The sequence below is a fragment of the Nannobrachium achirus genome (assembly GCF_963921795.1).
Source record: "Nannobrachium achirus genome assembly, chromosome: 21".
Taxonomy (NCBI): domain Eukaryota; kingdom Metazoa; phylum Chordata; class Actinopteri; order Myctophiformes; family Myctophidae; genus Nannobrachium; species Nannobrachium achirus.
Genome location: NC_137828.1, coordinates 36175573 through 36198839, shown reverse-complemented (window position 1 = coordinate 36198839; position 23267 = coordinate 36175573). Strand labels below are relative to the sequence as shown.

General features: G+C 42.5%; 1 protein-coding gene across 1 annotated transcript in view; it reads left to right on the top strand.

Moving 5' to 3' along the window:
* Window positions 1–228: 228 nt before the first annotated feature.
* The window catches only part of plcd1a (phospholipase C, delta 1a), a 43084-nt gene continuing 20045 nt past the window's right edge, over window positions 229–23267 (top strand). Inside the window, exons 1-4 of the mRNA XM_080751482.1 lie at window positions 229–353; window positions 12468–12626; window positions 20796–21024; window positions 22481–22610. Coding sequence (XP_080607608.1) covers window positions 254–353; window positions 12468–12626; window positions 20796–21024; window positions 22481–22610 — 618 coding nt within the window. The 5' untranslated portion in view covers window positions 229–253. The remainder of the gene's footprint in view (window positions 354–12467; window positions 12627–20795; window positions 21025–22480; window positions 22611–23267) is intronic.

Sequence of the window (23267 nt, the reverse complement as noted above, 5' to 3'; positions counted from 1 at the left end):
TGCTTTCTCAGTAGAATCAAACATCTAAAACCAGTTGGAGAGATTGTCTGGGCCTTGGCATAGGCTAGTGTTGTTGTCTGCGTGCTGCTGCTTGCATGGCCTGGAGAAGTACTGTTATAACCCAAGTAGACACGCCCCACGAGGCGAGGAAAAAACACTACGTGTAGCGAACTCTTCTCCGGAGGGAAAGCGGGGACAGATAGATAGCTAGACAGAGTACCCATCTGGGGGTTAACTATCGATCTGTTACGAAATGTCTTGTCTGCACAAGCGCCCGAAGAGGACCAAATCCCAGGAACGGTTGTTCCAAGAGCACGTGAGAAAAATTGCGCAGGAGAATGGGAAACGCTTAGGTAAGTAAAAGTTTCCTTAGCTCTGAAACATGACGGTCGTATCTCGCGATCGTCATGGATCGAACTCAACCTGGTGCGGACCGGTGTAGCCAATTTGCCACGTACGTCTACACAAACGTTCAGATTCCAAAAATAGAGTGCGTACTGAAGGCTCACGGATGTCACAATATGGTACGCTCAAGCGGAATTACCAATATCTGCTGTATTCTTTAATAAGAAGCATTTTAATCCGTTGGTTTTCATTTTCTAAAGACGTTTGAATGTATTAGAGTGCAGTACACCTCCCAACCGATGGGGTCGCGTAGTTGAGAAAACTCAAAGAAAATGGCCGCGGATTGGATTAAATGCATTTTATTAAACAATACGGAAGATACGGATAATACTGCTTGAGCGTTCCATATTGTGACATCCGTGAGCCTTCAGTAAGCACTTTATTTTTGAAATCTGAACGTTTGTGTAGACGTAGGTGGCAAATTGGCTAAACTGCTCCTCACCAGGTTGAGGTCGATCCGTGACGGTCGTGAGATAAAGTACGTCCTACCGTCATGTTTCGGGGCTGTTTCCAGGAGGCGATCAATCAGACTACCTGAGCTTGCGTGCGCGTCGGCGTGCGTGCGGAAACACACCTGCACACTTTGATCTTTCATTGCACGTTCCCAGACTCCCAGTTAACCCGAATAACTTCTCCCTAAACTCTACATCTACTGTTTAGTAAGGGAAAGTTAGCCTCTAGCTACATCAATCTGGGAACTAAATCTAAATGACTAGCTTTCTTCACAAATGTGTTCTACTAGGTGTCTACTATCACCTCTGAACTTTGTCAAACCCAACTCCCTTGACATACTTTGTGGGAGCCAATCAAAGTTGGGGGTATCGGGATACCCAGGGCCTGGGATTAAAGGGGGAAAAATAAGAAATGGCCAATATGAAAGTATGAAGTGTGTAATTAGGGTAATGTTGGGCTGCTGAATCCATTCCAACCATTAGTTATAAGTAAAAATGACTCCTTGGCCATAAAAAAGGCCTAATTGGCTAAGGCTTAGCCAATCATGTCATTCGAGTTCACCTGTGTCCTCTTAGTCCCTATGTTTTAAACCCTGTGTTTGAATGTTCCTTGTCAGATTGTATCATGTTATCCTGTGTGTCATGTGTGATTACCAACCTGATCTTGAATAGTTTTCATGAATTCAAACACTACTCCAACCTTTTTTTTATTGCCAATATTATATGTCTCATGGCCTATTTTATGGCCAAGGAGTCATTTTAACTGAAAACGAATGGTTGGAATGGATTCAGCAGCCCAAAAATACCCAAATTACACACCTCATACGCTCATATTGGCCATTTTTTATTTTTTCCCCTTTAATCCCAGGCCCTCGGGATACCCAATAACTTTGATTGGCTCCCACAAAGTATGTCAAGGGAGTTGGGTTTGACAAAGTTCAGAGGTGATAGTTGACACCTAGTAGAACACATTTGTGAAGAAAGCTAGTCATTTAGATTTAGTTCCCAGATTGATGTAGCTAGAGGCTAACTTTCCCTTACTAGTTGTGCATGTGATCATTATTCAGCCGAGGCTCGGTGCGCTATCCGCTGTACTGTAGCCTACATGAGTGTGAATTGTCACTGTGTGCGTGTGTGTGTGTGTGTGTGTGTGTGTGTGTGTGTGTGTGTATGTGTGCATGCATGCGTGGGTGCGTGCGTGCGTGCGTGTGTGTTGTTGGTTGTAAATACTTCTGCTGCTATGGCTCTGGGTCTGGGAGCCTTTGTAAAGGCTGCTCTATGTTGCCTGGGGCAGTGCATTCTTTGGGTCTGTCTGACGCATGATGTCTGACCCATTGAAAACAATGTTTTGAACAACAAAATTGATCTTTGGTTGTGGTGAGGATGATAATCATCACATAAACATACATGGAGCGTTTTGTCACGCATTGGTTCATTTGAGTATAGTCTAGTCTAGTCCTTAGCAGAAGTTTTACACACAAATCCATGTTTCAAATAGCCTATTGGTGCACTGATCATTCAATCATTGATCATTCTGATCATTACAAGTGTTCTTTCCATTTGTGAAACAAAGTCATTGCTGATGTAAGCTGTTGCATGTGGAATGTCTCATGGTGACATTCAAAGATGGTCTGCTTGTGAACACCTGTAGCCTAGATATTACACAGTTATACTAACATGACATCATATTGATGTGGAATATACCGACAGAAAATATAACCTGCAGTCCTTATGTTGGTTGTTAGAGTAGGCCTATATAGACTGTTTATTTAAATTTCTGTTCTTTAAAGTTTAAAGAAACTAAATGTTACCCTGTTTTTTCTTCCCCCAATTCTCCTGGTTGCATAGGCCTGTAAACAGCTTTAAGCAGCCCTCATGACATGTATGCCCAGGTGTTTTAAGGACACCTTCAGTACAAACCTACTTATACAAGTCTAGGTTACTATGAAATATGCATGTTCAGACCTGTGAAGGATTTATTTTAAAGCTCAAACCAGACCATTACTTTTCTGGGTTGCATGCGTTTCACAAAATGTAATTATCAGAGTCAAACATGGAGAGAGATGTCCCTAGTCAGTGCAAATGACTAAATGTGTCAATCTAAATCTAATTTGTTTGCCACTGGCTCAGAGGCATCAATGGCCATGCTACACAGTAAAATCAGAAGTTAATGCATTTGTACACTAATCTACTCTGCAGTCTGCACAGTTAAACTAACTAACGTTGCCTTGCCGTTGCCTTGCCGTTGCCTTGCCTCTAAATCATGCCAAATCTTGTAGAACCCTAGTTGAGCAATCAACTAGGGTTCTACATTACTACAAATAATTGCATTTATAACAATTTAATTTAGTTTTTGGCATTAAACATTAAAAAATACTTTTCTTTTTGGGATTTAGGCTTTGTAAACAAAGGTTGCAGGGCAGATTAGAGACTAATAACATAAATAAACAAAGAAATTATAGACTGACACATTTTATACCCTTTGTAGATGATGATGATGTTGATGTAGATATGTACTATTTCCGCTATTTTTGGAAAATGTATGACAATTGACATTTGACACTAATTAAAAGAATTCAGCAAGGTAATAATTTTGACTATTAATGATTATGTCAAATATTTGCAATCATCTCAAATAACTGCAATCAGGCGATTATGTAATAACTGTGACAGGCCTGCTACAATCAACAAGCCGGTGAAGTTCAGGATCTTTACCCATCCGTTAATGTGGTTGAAACTGATTACTAAGCATAAAGAGATGAACAGGAAATCATCTGCTCCTTTCAAACACGTGACTCACGTCGGTGATTTTCGGAGGGGTCATGTTCCCAAAACATTTGAGACTGGTATGGCTGCAGGCCTGGAGACACCTCCCTCAGCAGATCTTTCTTGTCAGACCTTTCGTCTCAGAACGGAAGTGTGTGTCGGCGCGCTTCCGGCGCTTACGAGTGACGTCACACAGCAGACTTACAAGCTCACAAGGCTCACAACGCATCACAAGCGCAACGTTTTGTGGGCTTGTAGATCGGCTGTTTTCGCCAACCAACACTGCCACCGGTACCCAGTCGTTTTTAGAGATAGCTACATGGATAAATTATTATTGCAGAAAATTCCTCTTCAAACCATTATTGAACACTGGAAAATAACACATTTCTTAATAATTAGTTAATTTATTTTAATAAATATCAGCGGCGAGGCGAGGCGAGGGATCCCCTCTGAGGAGCGGCGGTCCGCGAGAGAGCGAGAGACACTCCGGTGGAGGGTCGCCGGCGACGGTCAGCGGCCCCGTGGTCAGCGGCGAGAGACCCTCGCAGGGCGGCCGACTCACGGCCACCGTGCGGGGGACCGTCGCCGGCGAGGCGGCGACCCTCCACTGGGCGGGGGTCTCACGGACCGTCGCTGCGGTCGCCCCGTGGTCGGCGGGCGAGCCGGGCGAGGGACCCCCGCAGGCCGGCCGACTCACGGCCACCGTGCCGGGGTGTCTCTCGCGGACCGCCGGTCCTCAGGGGGGGTCCCCGGGTGTCCCTCGCCACTAATATTGATTATTAAAAGTTATTTTTCATTATTAAGAACTTTTTCTTTTTTTGTAATGTTATTTTCCAGTTTGAATAAAGGTTTGAAGAGGAACTTTTGGCAATAAGAATTAATGCAATAGCCTACTGTTATTTATTATTAAAAGTTACTTTTCATTGTAAAGAAACGTTTTATTTTCCGTGTTCCAAAAAGGCAGACAAGCCACAGTACAGTGGAACGCAGCTTCCTTTAAGATTTTTTACCCTGTAGACTTGCCGTTGTTATGGTTGTACCTGAGACGAGAGGTCTGACAAGAAAGATTTCTGCTGAGAGAGGTGACTCCACCCCTGCAGCCATACACTCTTGAAACATTTCCGTGGTTGACATGTCATATTAACGAACGAATAGAAGAGCACACACATCCAAACAATACAAATACATTAAAAAAAACTTTATTTACCATGGGGAGGTTCGCTGAGAACAACTTCTCTTAGGTTTTTCCAGGAAAGCCCTGCTTTACACAAACACAAACACAAACACACACTGCACGCACGCACGCACGCACGCACGGTAGCCCGGCTACAGTAGGCTACGTACGCAACAGCGGATAGCGCACCGAGCCTCGGCTGAATAAGGAATCAAACTGGGAACCTTTCTGTTACAAACATGTTCTTCTAACCTTTAGGCCACTGCTGAAGTTTCGAGCCAGTTGGCTCCTCCTCAGACAACGTCCTTGAGTCACTCAAGGAAGTATCTGAGGAAGAGCAAACTGGTTCGAATTGTAAAATTTTTGATGATTAACAAATTAATGTCCTTTGGAGCATATTACAGTGTGTCTCTATTTTTCCTACTCTGACATGTCATAATTTTCTGCTTAACAGCTTTCTTTATTCTTTATTCATACGGATCCCCATTAGCTGCCACCAAAGTAGCAGCTACTCTTCCTGGGGTCCACAAAAAACATAATACAATACATAACACAACACAATACAACACAATACAATACAATAAAAACATGTAGTCTTACAAAAAAAAGATTCAAGACAATAAAACCAACTACAGGTCAATTAATTTAAACTAAAATGAGGATAATTAGTCAAATGTCTTTTGAGGAGTCTCTTAAAACTAGCCTTACTGGGTGCTTCAGTGATCATATTCGGTAACGTGTTCCATATATTAATTGCCCTATACATTACAGATCTGCATACTGCATTTGTTCTGGGTTTTTCTTTAACCATGTCACCCCTAGTAGCTTGCCTGGTAGCATGATTATGACGATCTCTCACATATTGTATTCGTGAGTACAGACAAACTGGTTGCTTACTATGACAAATATTCCAAAAGAAACTCACTAAATTACATGCCAACCTCTCCTCTACTCTGAGCCATGAGAGTCTGGCATGCAATCTCTCAGTACTTTGCCTCACACCCAATGGACAGTGCAGTGCAAGCCTTGCAGCTTTATTCTGAGCTATTTGAAGTTTAGACAGATGTTTCTGGTCTGCACCGGACCATATTGTTGAGCAGTAATCGAGGTGAGATAGTACTAGTGCCTGTGTCACTAGCACTCTAGAAGATGGGGTCAAAAACGAGGAACACCTTTTAATGCATGCTATTCCTCTACCCATTTTTTTGACAATATTTTCGATGTGTTTCTCCCATGTTAATTGTCCATCGAGTGTGACACCAAGCAAAGTTGCCTCTTGAACCTGTTCAATATCTGAGTTTTTAAGTGATAGGCACAGCTGATTATCCTCCCTTGTTGCATGTCTAGAAGTGAATACAATACTTTTGGTTTTTGCTACATTCAAAACAAGTCTATTTTCACAAATCCAGTCAAGTAATAATTGCATTAAAAAACACGCACTGCATTCTGTTGGATAAATAACTGTTCATCTAATTGACTGAAGTTTGACTAAACCCATATGCAGTTAGTTTCCTTAACAATAACCCATGATCTACAACATCAAATGCTGCACTAAAGTCTAATAATACAGCTCCCACCATCATTTTATTGTCAGTATAAGATAACCATTTGTCTACCATATCTGTCAGGGCTGTACAGGTAGAGTGATCTGACTTGTAGGCATGCTGAAAGTCAGAATTTAATTGATCAATTGAAAAATAATAAAGTACCTGCTCAAGAACAACCTTTTCCATTAGATTACTTAGCACTGGAAGAATACTAATGGGTCTGCTGTTGACAGCTGAAAAACTCCCACTTTTATTTTTTGGAAGAGGTACAACCTTAGCAGATTTCCAAACCTGTGGAAATACCCCCCAAGCAGATTTCCAAACCTGTGGAAATACCCCCCCCTGCAGACTCAAGTTAAAAATATGACATATTGGCTGAGAAATTATATTAGAAACAACTTTAAGTAACCGTCCATCAATATTATCCATACCAGCTGGTTTATCATTGTTGAGCCCATCAAGCAGTTTTTTCACCTTATCATTTCCTATTGGAGCTTAAGAATGACACACTGCTCCTCAGTTACATCAGTGGTTCTCAAACGTTTTCATGTGAAGGACCCCCAAAGTAACATGTATTTGGCCACCCACCGACCACCGTCTGAAAATATATTGTGTCATGGAGGAACAATCTATACATATTTGTGTTGTTAAAATTTTGAATATAAAAATCCCCCATTTTTCACATTATTTTCAATATTTTAGAAGATAGCACATGTTGATCAGCTGTTTTTAAATAGCCAATGAATGTATATAGGTTTAAAGGGATTAAACAGATTTTATATTTAATATGCCATATTAACTCATTTAACCTTGGAGAGCCCTCAAGGACCCCCAGGGGGGTCCGCTGCCCCCACTTTGAGACCCACCCAGTTCTCACCAGTTACGTGACGAAAGCGTTTGCATAGTGACGCGCACATTACCACGCATTGGTGACGTGCACGTTACCACGCATAATGATGACGTGCATGTTACCACGCTGCACAGAGAGAATTCAGGCCCCGACCCAGAGCCCAGATTTTTGCAGAGGCGGCACTGAATGCTTTGTTCAGTCCTCCTCTCTGCACCGGGCTGCAAGGGCCAGAGAAACATAAACAACCTCTGTGAGTCCGTGGCAAGAACCCGTAAAAAATGTCTGTAATGTTGTGGCACTGCCCACACCCGTGACTCGGTCGGGCCTAGCAGAAATGTAGTGAACACACTGGGTACCCTCTGTTTAAGGATTCTAAGGTCAGTTTCTTACTGAGCAGCAGCGGCCCTGCCTAAACTTATTCTCACTTGAGTGGCGGAGAGGAAGATATTTAGCGGGGCTCCCATTTCTTTCCACAAATGTTTTGTGTTAGATTCACTGGCTGGGTTTTTGCTCATGACTGAGCCTTGCCCTTGTCTGACTCAAAGTTCCATTCAGCTGTGAACAATCTTCTCCAGAATGAACACGCACACGCACACGCGCACACACACACACACACACACACACACACACACACACACACACACCTACATATTCAATGCAACCAATGTTAACATAACAAGTTTGACCAAAATAAGGAAGGAATGTCGAGGGTCGGAAATAAAACAAATTGTACACAATATGTGCTGCAGAATGCACAAAGTGACATATGTAGCATTCATAGCGGTAGTTTCTCAGCAGAGATAAAGCCTGCTGCTGACGAGCCACCACTGGAAAATAGAATACAACACCAGAGTTGTGGTCAACAGTGTGTCAACACTAGAAACAAGAATTGGCCGCACACACACACACACACACACACACACACACACACACACACACACACACACACACACACACAAAAAAAGACAAAAACAGATTTAAAACGTTTTAGCTTATCACAGCATGGGCAGGGCCGGCAGTACCGTAAAGTGCCCTTTGAGATCATGGTGACTTCATACAAAGTGGTTGATGACATAATATGAATCATGCTTCCAGCAGATGGACTGTAACACACCCTGCTCTGAGCACCATAATGATAACATTGCACCACCTGAATGACAATCCTGTCACCCTGCTGCTGCATAGGCTGCTCATCAGCGCTCCTCAAACCACTGCCAAATTAATATGGACTTGTACCCCCATCTGGAAATAATGTTTGTGGCAGGGCCCCCAATACAACATTTCTAATGTTAGATTATTGCTGTTAAATATTCAAAATATATATTTATTTTTTATTTATTTTTCATCAGTAGATCTGCTATTCTCAAATAGGCCATGTATGTGTATATAGGATTAAAGTGGTTAAAACCCGATTGTGATGCTATATTCAATCTTTTTGCTTGGAACTCCGCGAAACCCCCTCAAGGACCCCTGGGGGGTCCCCAGATCCCACTTTGAGAACAACTGCTGTACATCATACTGAATATCTATAGCCAAGACGAGAATAACGTGTCTTTATCTCATGTAGACCTGTTACACATACTGTACGTTTCAAGCTGGGAACACCTGTCATTTTAGTTGTTGCTATAACGTTGCTGTCGGGCATAAACCAATTTTCTCCATATTCTAACTTTTTGTTCTTTCGTAAATGAATGCCCTACTTGATCATACTGCAGCGTCACACAGTGTAAAAAGTAACAGGTCCACAAGCTCAAGTAGATCTGTTACTTTTGCTATTTTTGAGTTTTGGATGAGGTTTACACCCGACAGAGACGATAGAGCAATTTATTATTATTCCGAAAACTAGGTGTTTTTAGAACCTAAAAATGGAACATTTCACCATTCTTAAACCTTATCTATCGTCTCTAATATACTCACTATAGGATGGTACTGTACCTTTTTATTTTTGTGCCTGGTCCCTATGTACCTCAGAGGTGGGCTGTGCGTGGTAAGCTTGAGAATTTACCTATGAGCGATGATGTCACTGGCAGGGATGTAAAATCTGACCAGTGATACCAGACAATTTTCATATTTGTATGATAATTTCACCCTCTGTAGTACAATGTGCGACCATCAATAATAACAAAAATGCTCATGCCATAATGCCATAATTCACAAACAAGGTGAATGAATTCACAAAATTCCCATCGTGCCGATTCAGGATCTGGTTTGGCCTTTCACGACACGGATTGAGAAAAGCCAATGTGATTGTATAGATCTGATCTTGGAGGCATTAAAAACACAGGTTAAGTCTGAAGAAGAATGTGTGTGTTTACACACAAAGCATTATGCTGCTACTGTATGCTCTTTGACTATACCAAACATGTTATCAGAAAATTACTGCCCCAGTCCATCGTACAACAAACGTGTTATTATCAGAAATGTACTCCCCCAGTCCACATACACTCCCCCATACAACAATGTGTTATCAGAAGAATTTTACTGCCCTAATTATACACCCGTGACTGAGGTTGAAGTCGAACTCAACTGACCCTCGCCATTGCTTTCACTAACTACAAATATTGATACAGGATATAAAAGACATTGATAAACTATATTGCCTGAAGTTGCCTGTTTCCATGTGGCATATCATATCGCATTCTGTATTTGGTAAGGGTATTATGGAACAATACATTCTCTTTCGTCGTCCTCCTTACTTAGCAGGTGAGTAAGGAAAACCTCTCATCAGGGCCCTGCAGGGGGTCTCTACTCCCCTATGTGGTGCATTCTGCTCAAGTATTTCCAACACAAGGTTGTGTTGCATACAATAAATAGGTGTAAAATTATATATTTACAGGGCTTGAAATTTTTGGTCGCAAATGCGCCTGAACTCAATGTAACCTAAGAATACAATTGGGAGCACCATAGAGTATAATATAATAGAGAATGGATAGCCCCGCCTCCAGCTATTCATCTCAATGCAAGTGCTCAGTGGCATTTTGAAGCATGCGGAAGGTGCATTGTGGGGGAATTTCTTCTTGGGAAAACTGTCAAGAACGCCAAACGGCGTCCATTGAACCCCATAGCAAACCCCAGCGGCGCGCTCTTTTTCACCCCGCCTGCAGTTCCAGCTTTGGCCACCATGTCCTGGTTGCTTTAAGTCTAGCCCTGGATTCTGGGGGCTTGGGGAGCACCTGTGCAATTACAAATAATTGCTGTGTTGCGACCAAAACGGCCCGTCGAGTGAACCAACGAGCGCTCCCTGTCACCCGTGTAAACAAACTTGCCGTCTCCTATTTCTATTTGAGCTACAGAATACTGATGCTAATCTAACAGCATGTATGTAGCGGCCCTCGGTTATGAACGATTACGAAGTCGGATGGTCTCAACGGGTGCTTTTATGTTGACTTCTCATAGATGAAGCTTCATTTGACACTGTGAAAACTACACGAAAGAATAGAATTATTACAAATCATTTCATAGTTTCACTCAAACAATAAAATCTGTGCATTTCAATCACTCTCAATGTGTCATTTCAACAATAAAAGGTTCAATTATAATGCCGTCAATTCGTTTAAATTGCAAACAAATATATACCAAAGCAAACAAAAGAACAAAGCAAAATGCACCATAACCCAAAAAACGAAATACCAAACAATTATAATGAATTAACTCAAGTAAATCAAATGAAACAAACAAACAAACAAACAAAGAAACAATCATGTATCTCACTCCGCTAACCGGGGGTGCTAGGTCTGCATAGAAAACCACCTTGGAACTCTGGTTTTCTCCTGATCTGTTCCAGAGCGGCAGCTGCACTGACGCTCTGACAGACTGCTGGCTAAAAGACTAGACCAGGATTTCTTAGCCCCTACGACGGCTCAACTTCAGTCAAAATAAACTAAACTACTTCACTACTCACCAAACCAAAGGTTGTTTTGCCTTGTTGAAAGTCTATTCTCCGCGGTGGGAAACCTCTCAGCACCCCACCCACTCTGTAAAATACATTATTTTTGTCATGAAATAAAACGCATCCAACTCGATCCAAATCGACCACCGCTTATTTCCGGGTTGTGTCTGCGGTGGCCGGTGGGTGGCTCGAGGTGGGTGCATTTTATTTCATTACAAAAATAATGTATTTTACAGAGTGGGTGGGGTGCTGAGAGGTTTCCCACCGCAGACTTTCAACAACGCAAAACTACCATTGGTTTGGTGAGTAGTGAAGTAGTTTACAGTAGTTTATTTTGACTGAAGTTGAACCGTCGTAGGGGCTAAGAAATCCTGGTCTAGTCTTTTAGCAGTCTGTCAGAGCATCAGTGCAGCTGACGCTCTGGACCAGCTAGGGTTCACCAAACAATCAGGCACAGGATTTGCAACAGGCAGGCACTGTGGACAGTAAACCATTTCACTCAATCTGCTTCAACATTAACTACAAAGAAGCATTTCATACCTTGCCGTATTGCTTCCAAGCTCATGTTGTGTCTCTTCACCTGTCTCACTCTGCAGTGTGTGTGTGTGTGTGTGTGTGTGTGTGTGTGTGTGTGAATGAGTGAAGCTAGCGGGCGTCAACTATATGAGTTCTGATGCGGCAACAGGAAGTTTCAAAATAAATCGAACAAAATAATCAACGAAAATAACAAAATCATTTAAGTTAAAACAACCAAGTGTGACAGACACTTACATGTAGCGTAGCATGTTGGTTTACTTAATGACACAGCCGGGCGGGGGCATCGTTGATTGCCGACATTCCAGCGCTTTTATGTGCCGCATGTCAGAAAGTAGCCTACTTTGTCAAGTATTTGTAAGTTGAGAAACGATCCAGGGTGATCCAGCTGCACGACGGAGATATAGAGGAGAGGATAAACTATTTCTCCCTGTGTCAGTGTGTGTGAGAGACGGAGTCTGTGTGTGAATTCGCCCCCGGTTGAACCAGGGCGAATTGGGCATGTTGTGATTTCACCTGTAGCTGCACGCCAAATCTCCCCCCTCTACTGCAGTGGTTCTCAAACGTTCAACTTTTAAAGACCTCCATAAATCTGGAGAGTGTGCAAATGGAAACGGCTGTAACATTTGTACACTCAGTTACAGACCTGTGTAGGGTCCATTTGGAACCCCTTCAGGGACCCCTTTGGTCCCAGGGCCCCACGTTGAGAACCACTGCTCTAACGTATCTGATAAACTCTGTCCTCTGCGTGAGTCTCGAGCAAAACGCCGGAGGCCAGTAGAATAGATTAATTAATAAGCCAAGCAAAAGGCCTCTGTTTCACCCTGTTACCCTTTGTGTGAACCCTCAGGTCTGGAAGGCGATGCAGACCTGCAGTTTCTGCTGGTGGGCGGGGAGCTGGTCAAGATCCGCACCAACTCCTGGAAGAAGAACCGCTTCTACAAACTGCAGGAGGACTGCAAGACCATGTGGCACGAGTCCCACAAGACCTTCAAGAGCAACCAGACGTGTGAGTGTCACGCTCAGTTCAGTTCAATACAGCCAGTTACTAATACACAAATAAATAACCATTTCTATTCTACCTTAGCACCAGCTCAGTGGCCTTGTGGTTAGAGCACTGAGCAGGGGTCTTCAACGTTTTAAGGCCAAAGACCCCTTAGTTGAGAGAGAGATGAAGCAGGGACCCCCACAACCTTCATCATAGATTCCATATGGTTTCATTGTTTGACAACACAATCGTCATCGTATTTTGGATTTTTGTCAATTTGTGTTTTCAGATATTTAAACACTTGAACCGTCAATACTTAATACACTTGACCTTTCACTCTGTACTTAGTCTGCTCTTTTTCCCCTCTACGCCAAAGCTCTTTGCCAAAAATAGCAGATCTACAAGCTCACAGCTTGTAGATCTGATAATTTCGACAAAAGTTCTCAGAATATGGACAGTTCAAGTGGTTAATATAAAAAAGGAGAAAAAAAGTTTCTATCGCTCAAAGATTTGGAGGACCCCCTGTAGTAACTCGGAGGACCCCCTAGGGGTCCCGGACCTCCTGTTGAAGACCCCTTAGTTAGAGTGTCCACCCAGAGACTGGGAGGTCAGGGTTCTATCCCCGCCCAGGTCATACTTGGCACTCGGCATCAAGGGTTGGATTGGGGATAAGTCCCTGTGACATACTAGCGTCATGTCCAGGGGGTGTACTTTTTTATATTTGTATTGTTTTAACACACCTAGCTTATCCCAAGGGAGAACTTTAGTTTTCAGCTTCACCCAGCTGAGTGCTGCCCACAGAGGAGCGCAGAGGGGGGAGCAATTAGGGGTTAGGTGTCCTGCTCAGGGAAACTTCCAACACATCGCTGCCCTGGCCTGGAATCGTACCTGTGACAACCAGGGGCTCTGGTCCCCAGGCTGCAGAAACAAGAGATATTCTCCGGTCCTATGAGCCCCATGGCTTGGCAAGGATTACTTTCTTATGAGCTTTTTATTTTTGCTTTGCAATCATTGTGTCTTTGTGGCCTTTTGGATGCTTTACTGTTTTCCGTTTACACTGAACTGTCCCCAGAGAGGCCGACAACAATGGATTCTCTTGCTTCTCAACACACCCCTTAACCCCACCAATTTTCGGGTGGGTGGGAACAAAAGCAACTCACAGATTGTGAGGCCAAAGTGGAAAATACCGGCGTGAACTCTCCAACTCCCCACACACACAAAGACACACACATACTCACAAACAGAAGCTAGTAGGGTCTTCCCTATCAGGAGACAGACTGCTTATCTCCTGCGGCCATGGTGCAGTTGACTGCAACTCTATCCCCACCCACCCAGCCACAAGGAATGCTGCCGCTGCTGGGGTATATCCTCAATCCAGTTCAGTTCAATTCAACACATAGGGGCTTTATTGGTATGAGAAAATAGATGTTTACGTTCACACATTGTGAAATAAAAAAATTAACAAATACAAATGTACAATTGAGATGCAATAAAGGAATTTGTAAACAGTAAACACATTGTCACATGGCAATATTTATGGGCGGGATAACTTGGCTTTTGATACAAACAGTTGCAATATTCGAAGATTTAGCTATCACCTGGTATATAACTTTTGAGACAAATAGCAGTTTTTCAAGTGTATTTAAAATAGTACACAAATAGCAGCTTATATATCTGCTATTTTAGAATTTTGCTGTGTTTGAACATTTTTGAATATTGTATCTTTTTTTTTACATAAATCTCTTCTGGAGGGGGAATTAAGGGCCCAAAACATTTTCACAAAACTTTTCAGATGGATGTCTGCGGCCAAATACATATCATTTTGGCACAAAAAAGTTTGAGAACTACAGATTTAGAGGGCATTTGTAGAATCGGCCTGTGGGTCTTAATGGGTTAAAGAGGTGTTCTGTTTGTCTGTACAGCAGCTAATATGTACCGATATGGAGGGAGTCGGTGCAGATAACATATAATTACTAGTCCTTTGTGTCCTTCTACCGTCATAACAGCTCACAAATCTTGCTGCTGTGTTTACGCATTTTTGTATATATGCATATTGGATCTTTTTATTTTTGTCATTAGTGATTGTAGTGACTAAGTCCTATACTTTGGCACTTCTGGTTGCCCACAGCTGATAATGTAAGTAAGTAAGTGTGCTAAAATGCGTCCATTGAAAAAGGGACCACCACCCCTAATGAACACAGTCAGAAAACAGTCAAGTTTGCCTCTGCCTTGTTACTGTAAAATGTTACTGTAAAATACCCTGGCAACCTTGGCCTTGACCATGCCCTGCAGTGATGTCACCAAAGGAGCAAAAACAACAACAGAGAAATCATGTGGCTCTCACAGTGATGTTTTTAAACTCTCCTTGGGTGATTGTAAAATCTGTGGGAAGTATTCGTCTCCAATGTCTTGGTACAGTGGGCAGGTCGTAGCTCAGGTTGCGCCTTGTGTTGTGTGCAGTGTGGGTGCACACTAGTCTTCTCTAGGGAACAGGGAGCCAAGACACAGTAGTCTGTCTTCTATCGGGAGCTCATCCCCTGGCTGAGCCTTGAGAAAACAATGACTGATAGAGCAGTGAGCGCTGAACTCGCGGTCATTGTGGTGTAGTATCATGGAAACAGCTGTGGCCTGGCTGTGTGAATAGACGTCGGTCAGCGTTGTTGTTTACTGCTTGCAGTTTTGGGATGGGATGGGGTCGGAACAGAGGAGGAAACAGAACTTTCATTGGCATTTCCTCGACGAAGGAGGTCAGCTCAGCTGCCGTTTTATTGTCTTCCTATATGGGCTTGAAATCATGGCATTTTTCAAGTGCTTTGGTAAAGAGGTGGAGATTAGAGTATATAAGGTCCGGTCGGCTAGCACTTGTTGTTTTGCAAACACATTCTGTGTTGTGCTCCTCTGCCATCGTTTTTTCTTAAGCAAGTAACCTAAGCGTGTCCTAAAGAAAACACTGTTGTAATATGTACGAGGCTTGACACAGGCCACGGTATACGCACTGACTATCATCTTTAACTCCACTAGAACACTGTTTCCCATTTGTGGGTCATGGAGCAATTTTCATGGGTCACGACGACATTAAAAAATATATGTATATTTCAAAAGATTTTTTTAATACATTTTAAAAAGAATAATTTTATACATTTGAAAAACAAACAAATCTAAGAACTAATAATAATAAGAATTAATAATAATTAAGAAGTAGTGAAAATAGTTGTGAAGTGACACGTTGTGCGCTTGCAGATTTGCCATTTTCTCTAGTTTGGCTCCCGGGCAAATGTCTAATGATTAGACGTTTGCCCGGGAGCCAAACTAGTGAAAATGGCAAACTCATGGGAAAAAAATTAATAAAAATATAAGTTAAAAAATAAAAGAAAATGGCAAATTTTGTTTCAAGACCCAAAATAGGGATTAGACTCTAATCTCTATTTTGGGTCTTGAAACAGTTTGAGAACCACTGTACTAGAGGCACTCACTGCACACACACAGCCTTCAGATCTTATCAAGACCATAGCGTTACTGCTCTGTTTTTCTTTTCAAAATGCCAGCTGGTGTTCATGAATCTTCACCCCCTCCCTGGACATGCTGGACATTCACTTGTATACAAAGACATGGGCGTACACACAAACATGCATACTGTATGCGTGCGTGTGTGTATGTGGGTGTGTGTGTGTGTGTGTGTGTGTGTGTGTGTGTGTGTGTGTGTGTGTGTGTGTGTGTGTGTGTGTGTGTGTGTGTGTGTGTGTGTGTGTGTGTGTGTGTGTGTGTGTGTGTGTGTGTGTGTGTGTTTGTTTGGTGTGCGATCAAGCGCATGGGTCACATGAGGTAGCCTTATGTTCCAGACACTGCGCTACTCTCTGCAGCCTTGAAGACACTCAGATCTCTAATGACACACACCTCCCTTGTAATTCACTTTTTTCTTGGGCTGCATTCAAGTCATTCTATTTGAGCTGTTACAGTGATTTACTGTAAGTGGTTTCCAGTAAAGTAATCACATGTTGCCGCCAGGCAGAAACCATGGATCTCCGTATTATCTTCTCTTTTTCTTAATTAATGATATTGGTCATCCTTTAGCTAACCACTTAACCCATTAAGACCTGAGGCTGATCTACAAATGCATTCTAAATCAATAGTTTTCACCATTTCAAGATATTTCATAAATGTTCACTTCGACCCGCACTGTGAGTTGTGTATGTGCTATATTTGAATGGCCAACGCTAAAATCTAAAATGACACGGATGCTTTGCAAACCTCTATCTCATACTTCATCGCATGACAGCATTGTGCAAAAGTAGCATGAATTTGCATCTTGATTTGACACGCATCAGCTGCTATCTTTAATATTTTTTAACAAATCTGTTTTTTTTTTTTTTTTTTTTTTTTTTTACATTTATTTTATAGGCCTACTGCACTTACATGCCCAAGTTAGGGCAGCCAGATCGAAAGTGGTCAACTTTGTCTGTGGGTCTTATAACTATTGAACGAATGAACAGTATTAACAAGAGCTTGTGACTGTAATAACTCTGTGGGATCCATTGGAACACAAGTACATTTTTACTGAAAGTGTATGATTTTGGACGATAACGTTATGCTACATTACTGTAGGCTGATGTAGATAAGATTGAAGCGCACGTACAGTATGCAAACAGGTGTAAGTGATAGGATAATTAGCTGGTTTTATCCCACGTTTCTCTGTTGAATATTCATAGAGTATACATGGAGTTTATATTGACTGTGGAATGTTGTGGAATGTGTATTTGAAGCTCTGTTGACATGTTATTACTCGTGTTCTTGTGATATTCTGACTTGCATTAAGTCTGTCTGATGGGACTTTCTGACTTGTAAAATGCTGTTTATCGTCTCGCATCCGCCATGGAAAGGTCAAAGGCATGTTCTGACAATAAAGTTTATATTCTGTTTATAGGCCTACTTACAGTATGTAGTTTGCTTATAACCGCTTGTTTAATTTGAAGACATATGTGCATTTCAAAAGGCTCCTGCAGTAGGCCTACAACATTTTGATTCTATCGTTGTCCAGTGTTGCATGTTTGATTGATTGAAACTTTATTCATTGTTTGCAATTAGTACAGAGAGGACCAATTTACAAGGGTTTTTAAAAGCTTGTTTCCACTGTGGTCCTGAGTATTTGAAGTTCATGCTACGATAGCTCCGGAGTCAAAAGGTTAAGCCAAAGGGTCCACTTGCACAAACACGTTGACTTAACCCCCTAGTCCACTGCTCCCGTTGAAAATCTCATTGTCAGTGTGAGTTATTGAGAGGAGTTTGAGAATCAGTCGGGTGAAGTTCGTCAGGCCAACATAATGCTCTCTTTGTGCAAAAAATTTGGTCTGGAATTTCAGCAATGCCTGCATGACAAACATGACATGACTTGGACACTGACTGCGGCCGGCCCATCTCTGCAGATGGGATACTCTTGGGATGGCTACACAATTCTCAGTTCCTCTAATTGTTTGTTTACTTCCAATATGCACACGTACACAAAGACGAATGTCTCCCTTCTGGCGGGGTGCTTCCCAGGCATTTGTTCATCCAGCAGTCAGCTGAGTCGACATGACTTTAGCCTTGGTTGTTGTTTATCACCACACCCCCCTCTCCCCCTCCACTCCCACCGAGGTGTTTTGAAGACTGTCCATTTACAATTTAGTAACAGTGGTGGAAAAAGTACTCACACTTTTTTACTTATAAGTAAGAGTATCAATACTGTTGAGTATTGACAATACTGCAATGTTGAAGAAATACTCATTATTTGAAAATAGCAGATCTACAAGCTCACAATGCGTCGCATCACGGCACGTTGTTTTCAAATAATTGTAGTGGTGTAAAAAGTACAATATTTGCCTCTTAGATGTAGTGGAGTAGACATAAAAGTATTGAAATGTGTAAACTCTCCAGTAAAGTAAAAGGGGGAAAAAATCCTCAAAACTGTACAAAAAGTACAGTACTTGAATAAATGTACTTTACTGCAGATGCAGAGTGACTTAGCGCCAGAGTGCAGGCTGGCTGTCTCCAGATAGTCTGAGGCAACAAACTCATAGAACATGACACTCACACTTGCGGCAAAGAAGGGTGTCTGAAAAACACTGCGGCTGTAACCCAAGCACAGTGTATGGCCTCCGGCTAAGCCTGTAGTCTTTGGTGGTTTAGGTTAGGAGGGAGTTTGTTGCCATTGACCGTGATTACATCACCAATGGATCTATGGATGGGCATTCTCTTCCGTACATTAAGCTGCTCAAACAATAGAGCTGGCCCCCCCAAAGCACGTTTAAAAAGGGGCTGTGTGTGTGTATTGAAGTCCTGTTGATGGTGTCTTTTAAATGAGTGGATGATAGTGAGTGAGTGGGTCGGGTTGTCAAATGATACAGAAAGTTGTGTAAGTGAAATATAGTGTAGAAATTGGTGACTTATATGAGGCAAGAGAATCAAAGGTGGCCTAGACTGCATCAACGTATTGCAGTAACCAGATCTCAATGGAATGTGTGTGGTTTGCCAGAGAATTCAAGTATTCAGCAGACAACAACAAAATGGCAGAGATTATATCTTTGCAGTCCAGTAAGGGGCTCTCAAGGTTTCATGCTTTGAAAAACGTGACACTCATGTTTTTGTCCTCCAGACTGTTACAAATCTGTTGCATGATGACAAAAATGGCCACAGTTGTTCAGTTCTGTCTATATATTACCACTAAACTGTTTGGTGGCAAAATAGGAAAATTGATAATCACACAAAGGGAAATTACTACAAACCTTATTGTCAAACAAGGTTATGGTTACAGTAACTCACTTGCTCTGACTCTTTGCTGACAGGAGATGAATTAGGAAGCAGAGATAAGCTAGAAGACATATCCTGACCCCAGAAAGAGGATGTTCTGGAAGTCAAGACCCAACTAGATGGACGGATAGAGCACTGTCTCTGGCAACGCTCGATTTTGAGAATGGTTCGCGGCAAAGAAGAGCCTATTTTCAACGAGTCTCTGTATTACACATGTTTTAGTTGCGCTTCAAAGACCCACACAAACTGAAAGTCTTCCACTGAACAACAGCATGGTAGAATGTGGTATCTGGGTCCCTCGCAGGTGAACAAAGCTACCGCAACGAAACAGAGACTTCCTGTAGATACGATAGAAAGTCCCCCTGGCAACAACACTGGTGCCAATAGATATTGCCATGTCTAATGTAGCATCCTACAGTCCTTTGTGCCCAACTGCTGATGGAATTATAAGGTTGTAGAACAGGTGTCTTCAACCTTTTCAGCCCAAGGACCCCTTAGTTGAGAGAGAGAGAGATGAAGCAGGGACCCCTACAACCTTTTCATAGATTCCGTATAGTTTCATCGTTTGATAGCACAATCATCAGTGTATTTTGGATTCATTTCAATTTGTGTTTTCAGATATTTAACCACTTGAACCGTAAATACTTAATAAACTTGACCTTTCACTCTTTACATAGTCTGCTCTTTTTCCCCTCTACACTAAATCTCTTTGCCGAAAATTGCTGATCTACAAGCTCACAGTGCGAGGCGTTGTGACTGTGAGCTTGTAGATCTGCTATTTTTGGCTAAAGTTCTCAGGATATGGACACTATAGGGTTCAAGTGCATGCATATAAAAAGGAGAACAAATGTTGCTATCACACAAAGATTTGGAGGACCACCTGTAGTAACTCTGAGGACCCCCTAGGGGTCCCGGACCCCCCGTTGAAGACCCTTGATGTACTGTAGAAGGCTGTGGCCAACTAGTTATATGTTCTATATGGTTTAGATTCAAAGCATCTTAGAACGCTAATGTTACATGTCATAATCAATTCTACCACTTGCAGATCCTTTGAGGACCAGAATTCAATCTACATCAGGGTTTCTCAGTGGGTGCCTCAGAATACTACTGATAATAAAATCTTTTTTAGCCTACAGTACACCAAGTCTCTTCACCAAAAATAGCCGATCTACAATTGTTGTGATCGCTTGTAGATCGGCTATTTTTGGTTAATGTTCTCCCCAGAATAGGGATGCTGAGGGTTAAGTGGTTAAACACAAAGTATAAATGTTTTTAATCTGTCCTAATGGAAACAAAACTCAAGTTTTCCACGTGACATACTGTAGCTGTAGGGGGAAAGATTTACATATTTACCAAAGATGTTTTAGAACCACTGATCCACATTAACCTCGGACTCTCTCCCAAAAGTTTCCATCGATGACATCGAATCGGTGCGCAGAGGCCGCGAGTCTGAAGGTCTCAAGAAGTACACAGAGGCCAGTGTGGAGGACCGCTGCTTCTCCATCATCTTTAAGGGTCGCAAGAAGAACCTTGACCTGTTGGCGGCCACCGGGGAGGAGGCAAAGCAGTGGGCAAATGGCCTGGAGAAGATCATCGTCAACCTGCGCAACCTCAGCCACCAGCAGAAGAGTGAGCAGTATCCTTGACTGCACACAGGGGCGTCACAAGGGGGGGAAAAGTGGGACTGAGTTACAAGGGCCCAAGGTGGAGGGGCCTTAATTATTTTATACTTTAGCTATTGAAAAATAGCAGGTATACAAGCTCACAGCGTGGCGCCGAGTGCCACGCTGCAAGCTTTTAGGTCTGCTATTTTTGAAAAGTCGAGAAAATGTGTGCAAATCTTTGAATAGTATATATTTTATAAGCAAACATTAGTAACTCAAATTTTGCTTCTGGGGGGTCCGTGGAACTAAATATTTTGAGATGGGGGTCCGTGGCCAAATACATATCATTTTGGGTGTCTTTCACATGAAAAGGTTTGCGCACCACTGACATAGAAACAAAGGGTTTTCAAAAAACCTTAGAAGGATTTGAAATATTCATTTAGACTGGAAACGCATTATTTTGTGCTTTAACTATTGAAAAATAGCAGATCTACAAGCTCACTGTGAGCTTGTATATCTGCCATTTTTCTTGTACTCAGGGCCCAGAATTTGGTGTGACACCCTGACCGCACAGAAGCACCATGAGAACATTACATTAAAAGAAGCAGTGCTCTTCCGAGCACAGGTCTCCACCAGGCCACACAAATCGGCCTGTTATAGCGCCACCATGAGACTGATTTAAAAAATGTGGGGCAGAGGTTCTGAATTAGCATCCAGGGAGTGTGTGTGCTCAGTTTGGCAGCGATCGGGCCAACGGCGCCGGAGATTAGCTGGTAACAACCAGGCCACACAAATCGGCCTGTTATAGCGCCACCATAAGGCTGATTTGAAAAATGTGGGGCAGAGGTTCTAGATTGGCATCCAGGGAATGTGTGTGCTCAGTTTGGCAGCGATCGGGCCAACGGTGACTGAGATTAGCTGCACACAAACTGCGAGGACACACGGACACACGGACACACGGACACACGGACGGACGGACGCACGGACGGACGGAGGGGAAAACATACTCTCCCTCAGCCTTCGGCTGGTGGAGACAATAACAGATATTTCCATTCGTAGCAACGCTGTGCTTCCTTGTCAAACATAGAACAGGAAGTAATCAATCCATCGATCCTCTGTGACGCCTTTCGTTTGTTCGATATGAAAATGCACTGGTTTTAGTATCCATAGCATACACAAGAAAAGCGTCTTCGGGGCCCCTAGCAGAATAGGTGGCTGTGAACACTGAAGCAAGTTGACATACAGTACTAGAGATGCATGTTGACCTGCACATTCCAGGAAATACTCTAATCAGCATTTTTGAGGGAACATACTGTACAGTACATAATTACTAAGCCTCTCTTAAGATCTCAAATCATCAGTTTGTTATTATGTTAGGCTGTTTATTTTTTGTTTTGTCAAATCTAATGAAAACCTTTAAATCGGGACTGGATTATGAATTGAGCTGGAAATAGCAGAGATCCTGTAATCCTTACATGCCAACGTCAGCTGGATCTTCAACTGCATGCGGAAAGCAGACAAGAACGAGGACAACAAGATGACCCTGAAGGAGCTCAAGCACTTCCTGCGACAGATCAACGTTGAGGTGGCCGACAACTATGCAGAGGAACTTTTTGCTGTGAGTCCCTGTCTCACTCATCAGTGACAGAATATTTCATCATGATGTAATTCGGAATCACGATCAGAATTGGGTTTTATTTGTCACATGACAGCTTTCCAGGTGTAAATCAGTGGGTGAAATTAGTTTTAGTTTTTTTAGCGCCCATGTATGCTATAGAGCATACATGGGCAACTGGCGGCCCGGGGGCCACATACGGCCCCCACCTTCACTAAATGCGGCCCACAGGTTAATATTGGAGTACTGATATATTATTGATTTCAGCTGTTAAAATTCCAAACATGGAAAAAATTACCGGCTTTAATTACTTCAGTCTATATTAGTAGCTAAATGACTAGTATTAAATGTTATTGTATTTTTTATGTCCAATGCATTTGAAAATTTAAAATTACTTTTCGGGATTCCAATTAAAAAATAGCAGATCTACAAGCTCAAAACGCGTCGCCCTGCGACGCGTTTTGAGCTTGTAGATCATCTATTTTTGCTATGTATATGCATTGTGGCCCTCTGCAGTGAGTGTGAAAATGTAGTGGCCGGTGGCCCTCTCCATCATCAAAGTTGCCCACCCCTGCTATAGAGGGTTCCAAATGGACCCTTACAGGTCTGCAACTCTGAGAGTGTGCAAATGGAACCAAATTGACAGGTCCATTTGGTTCC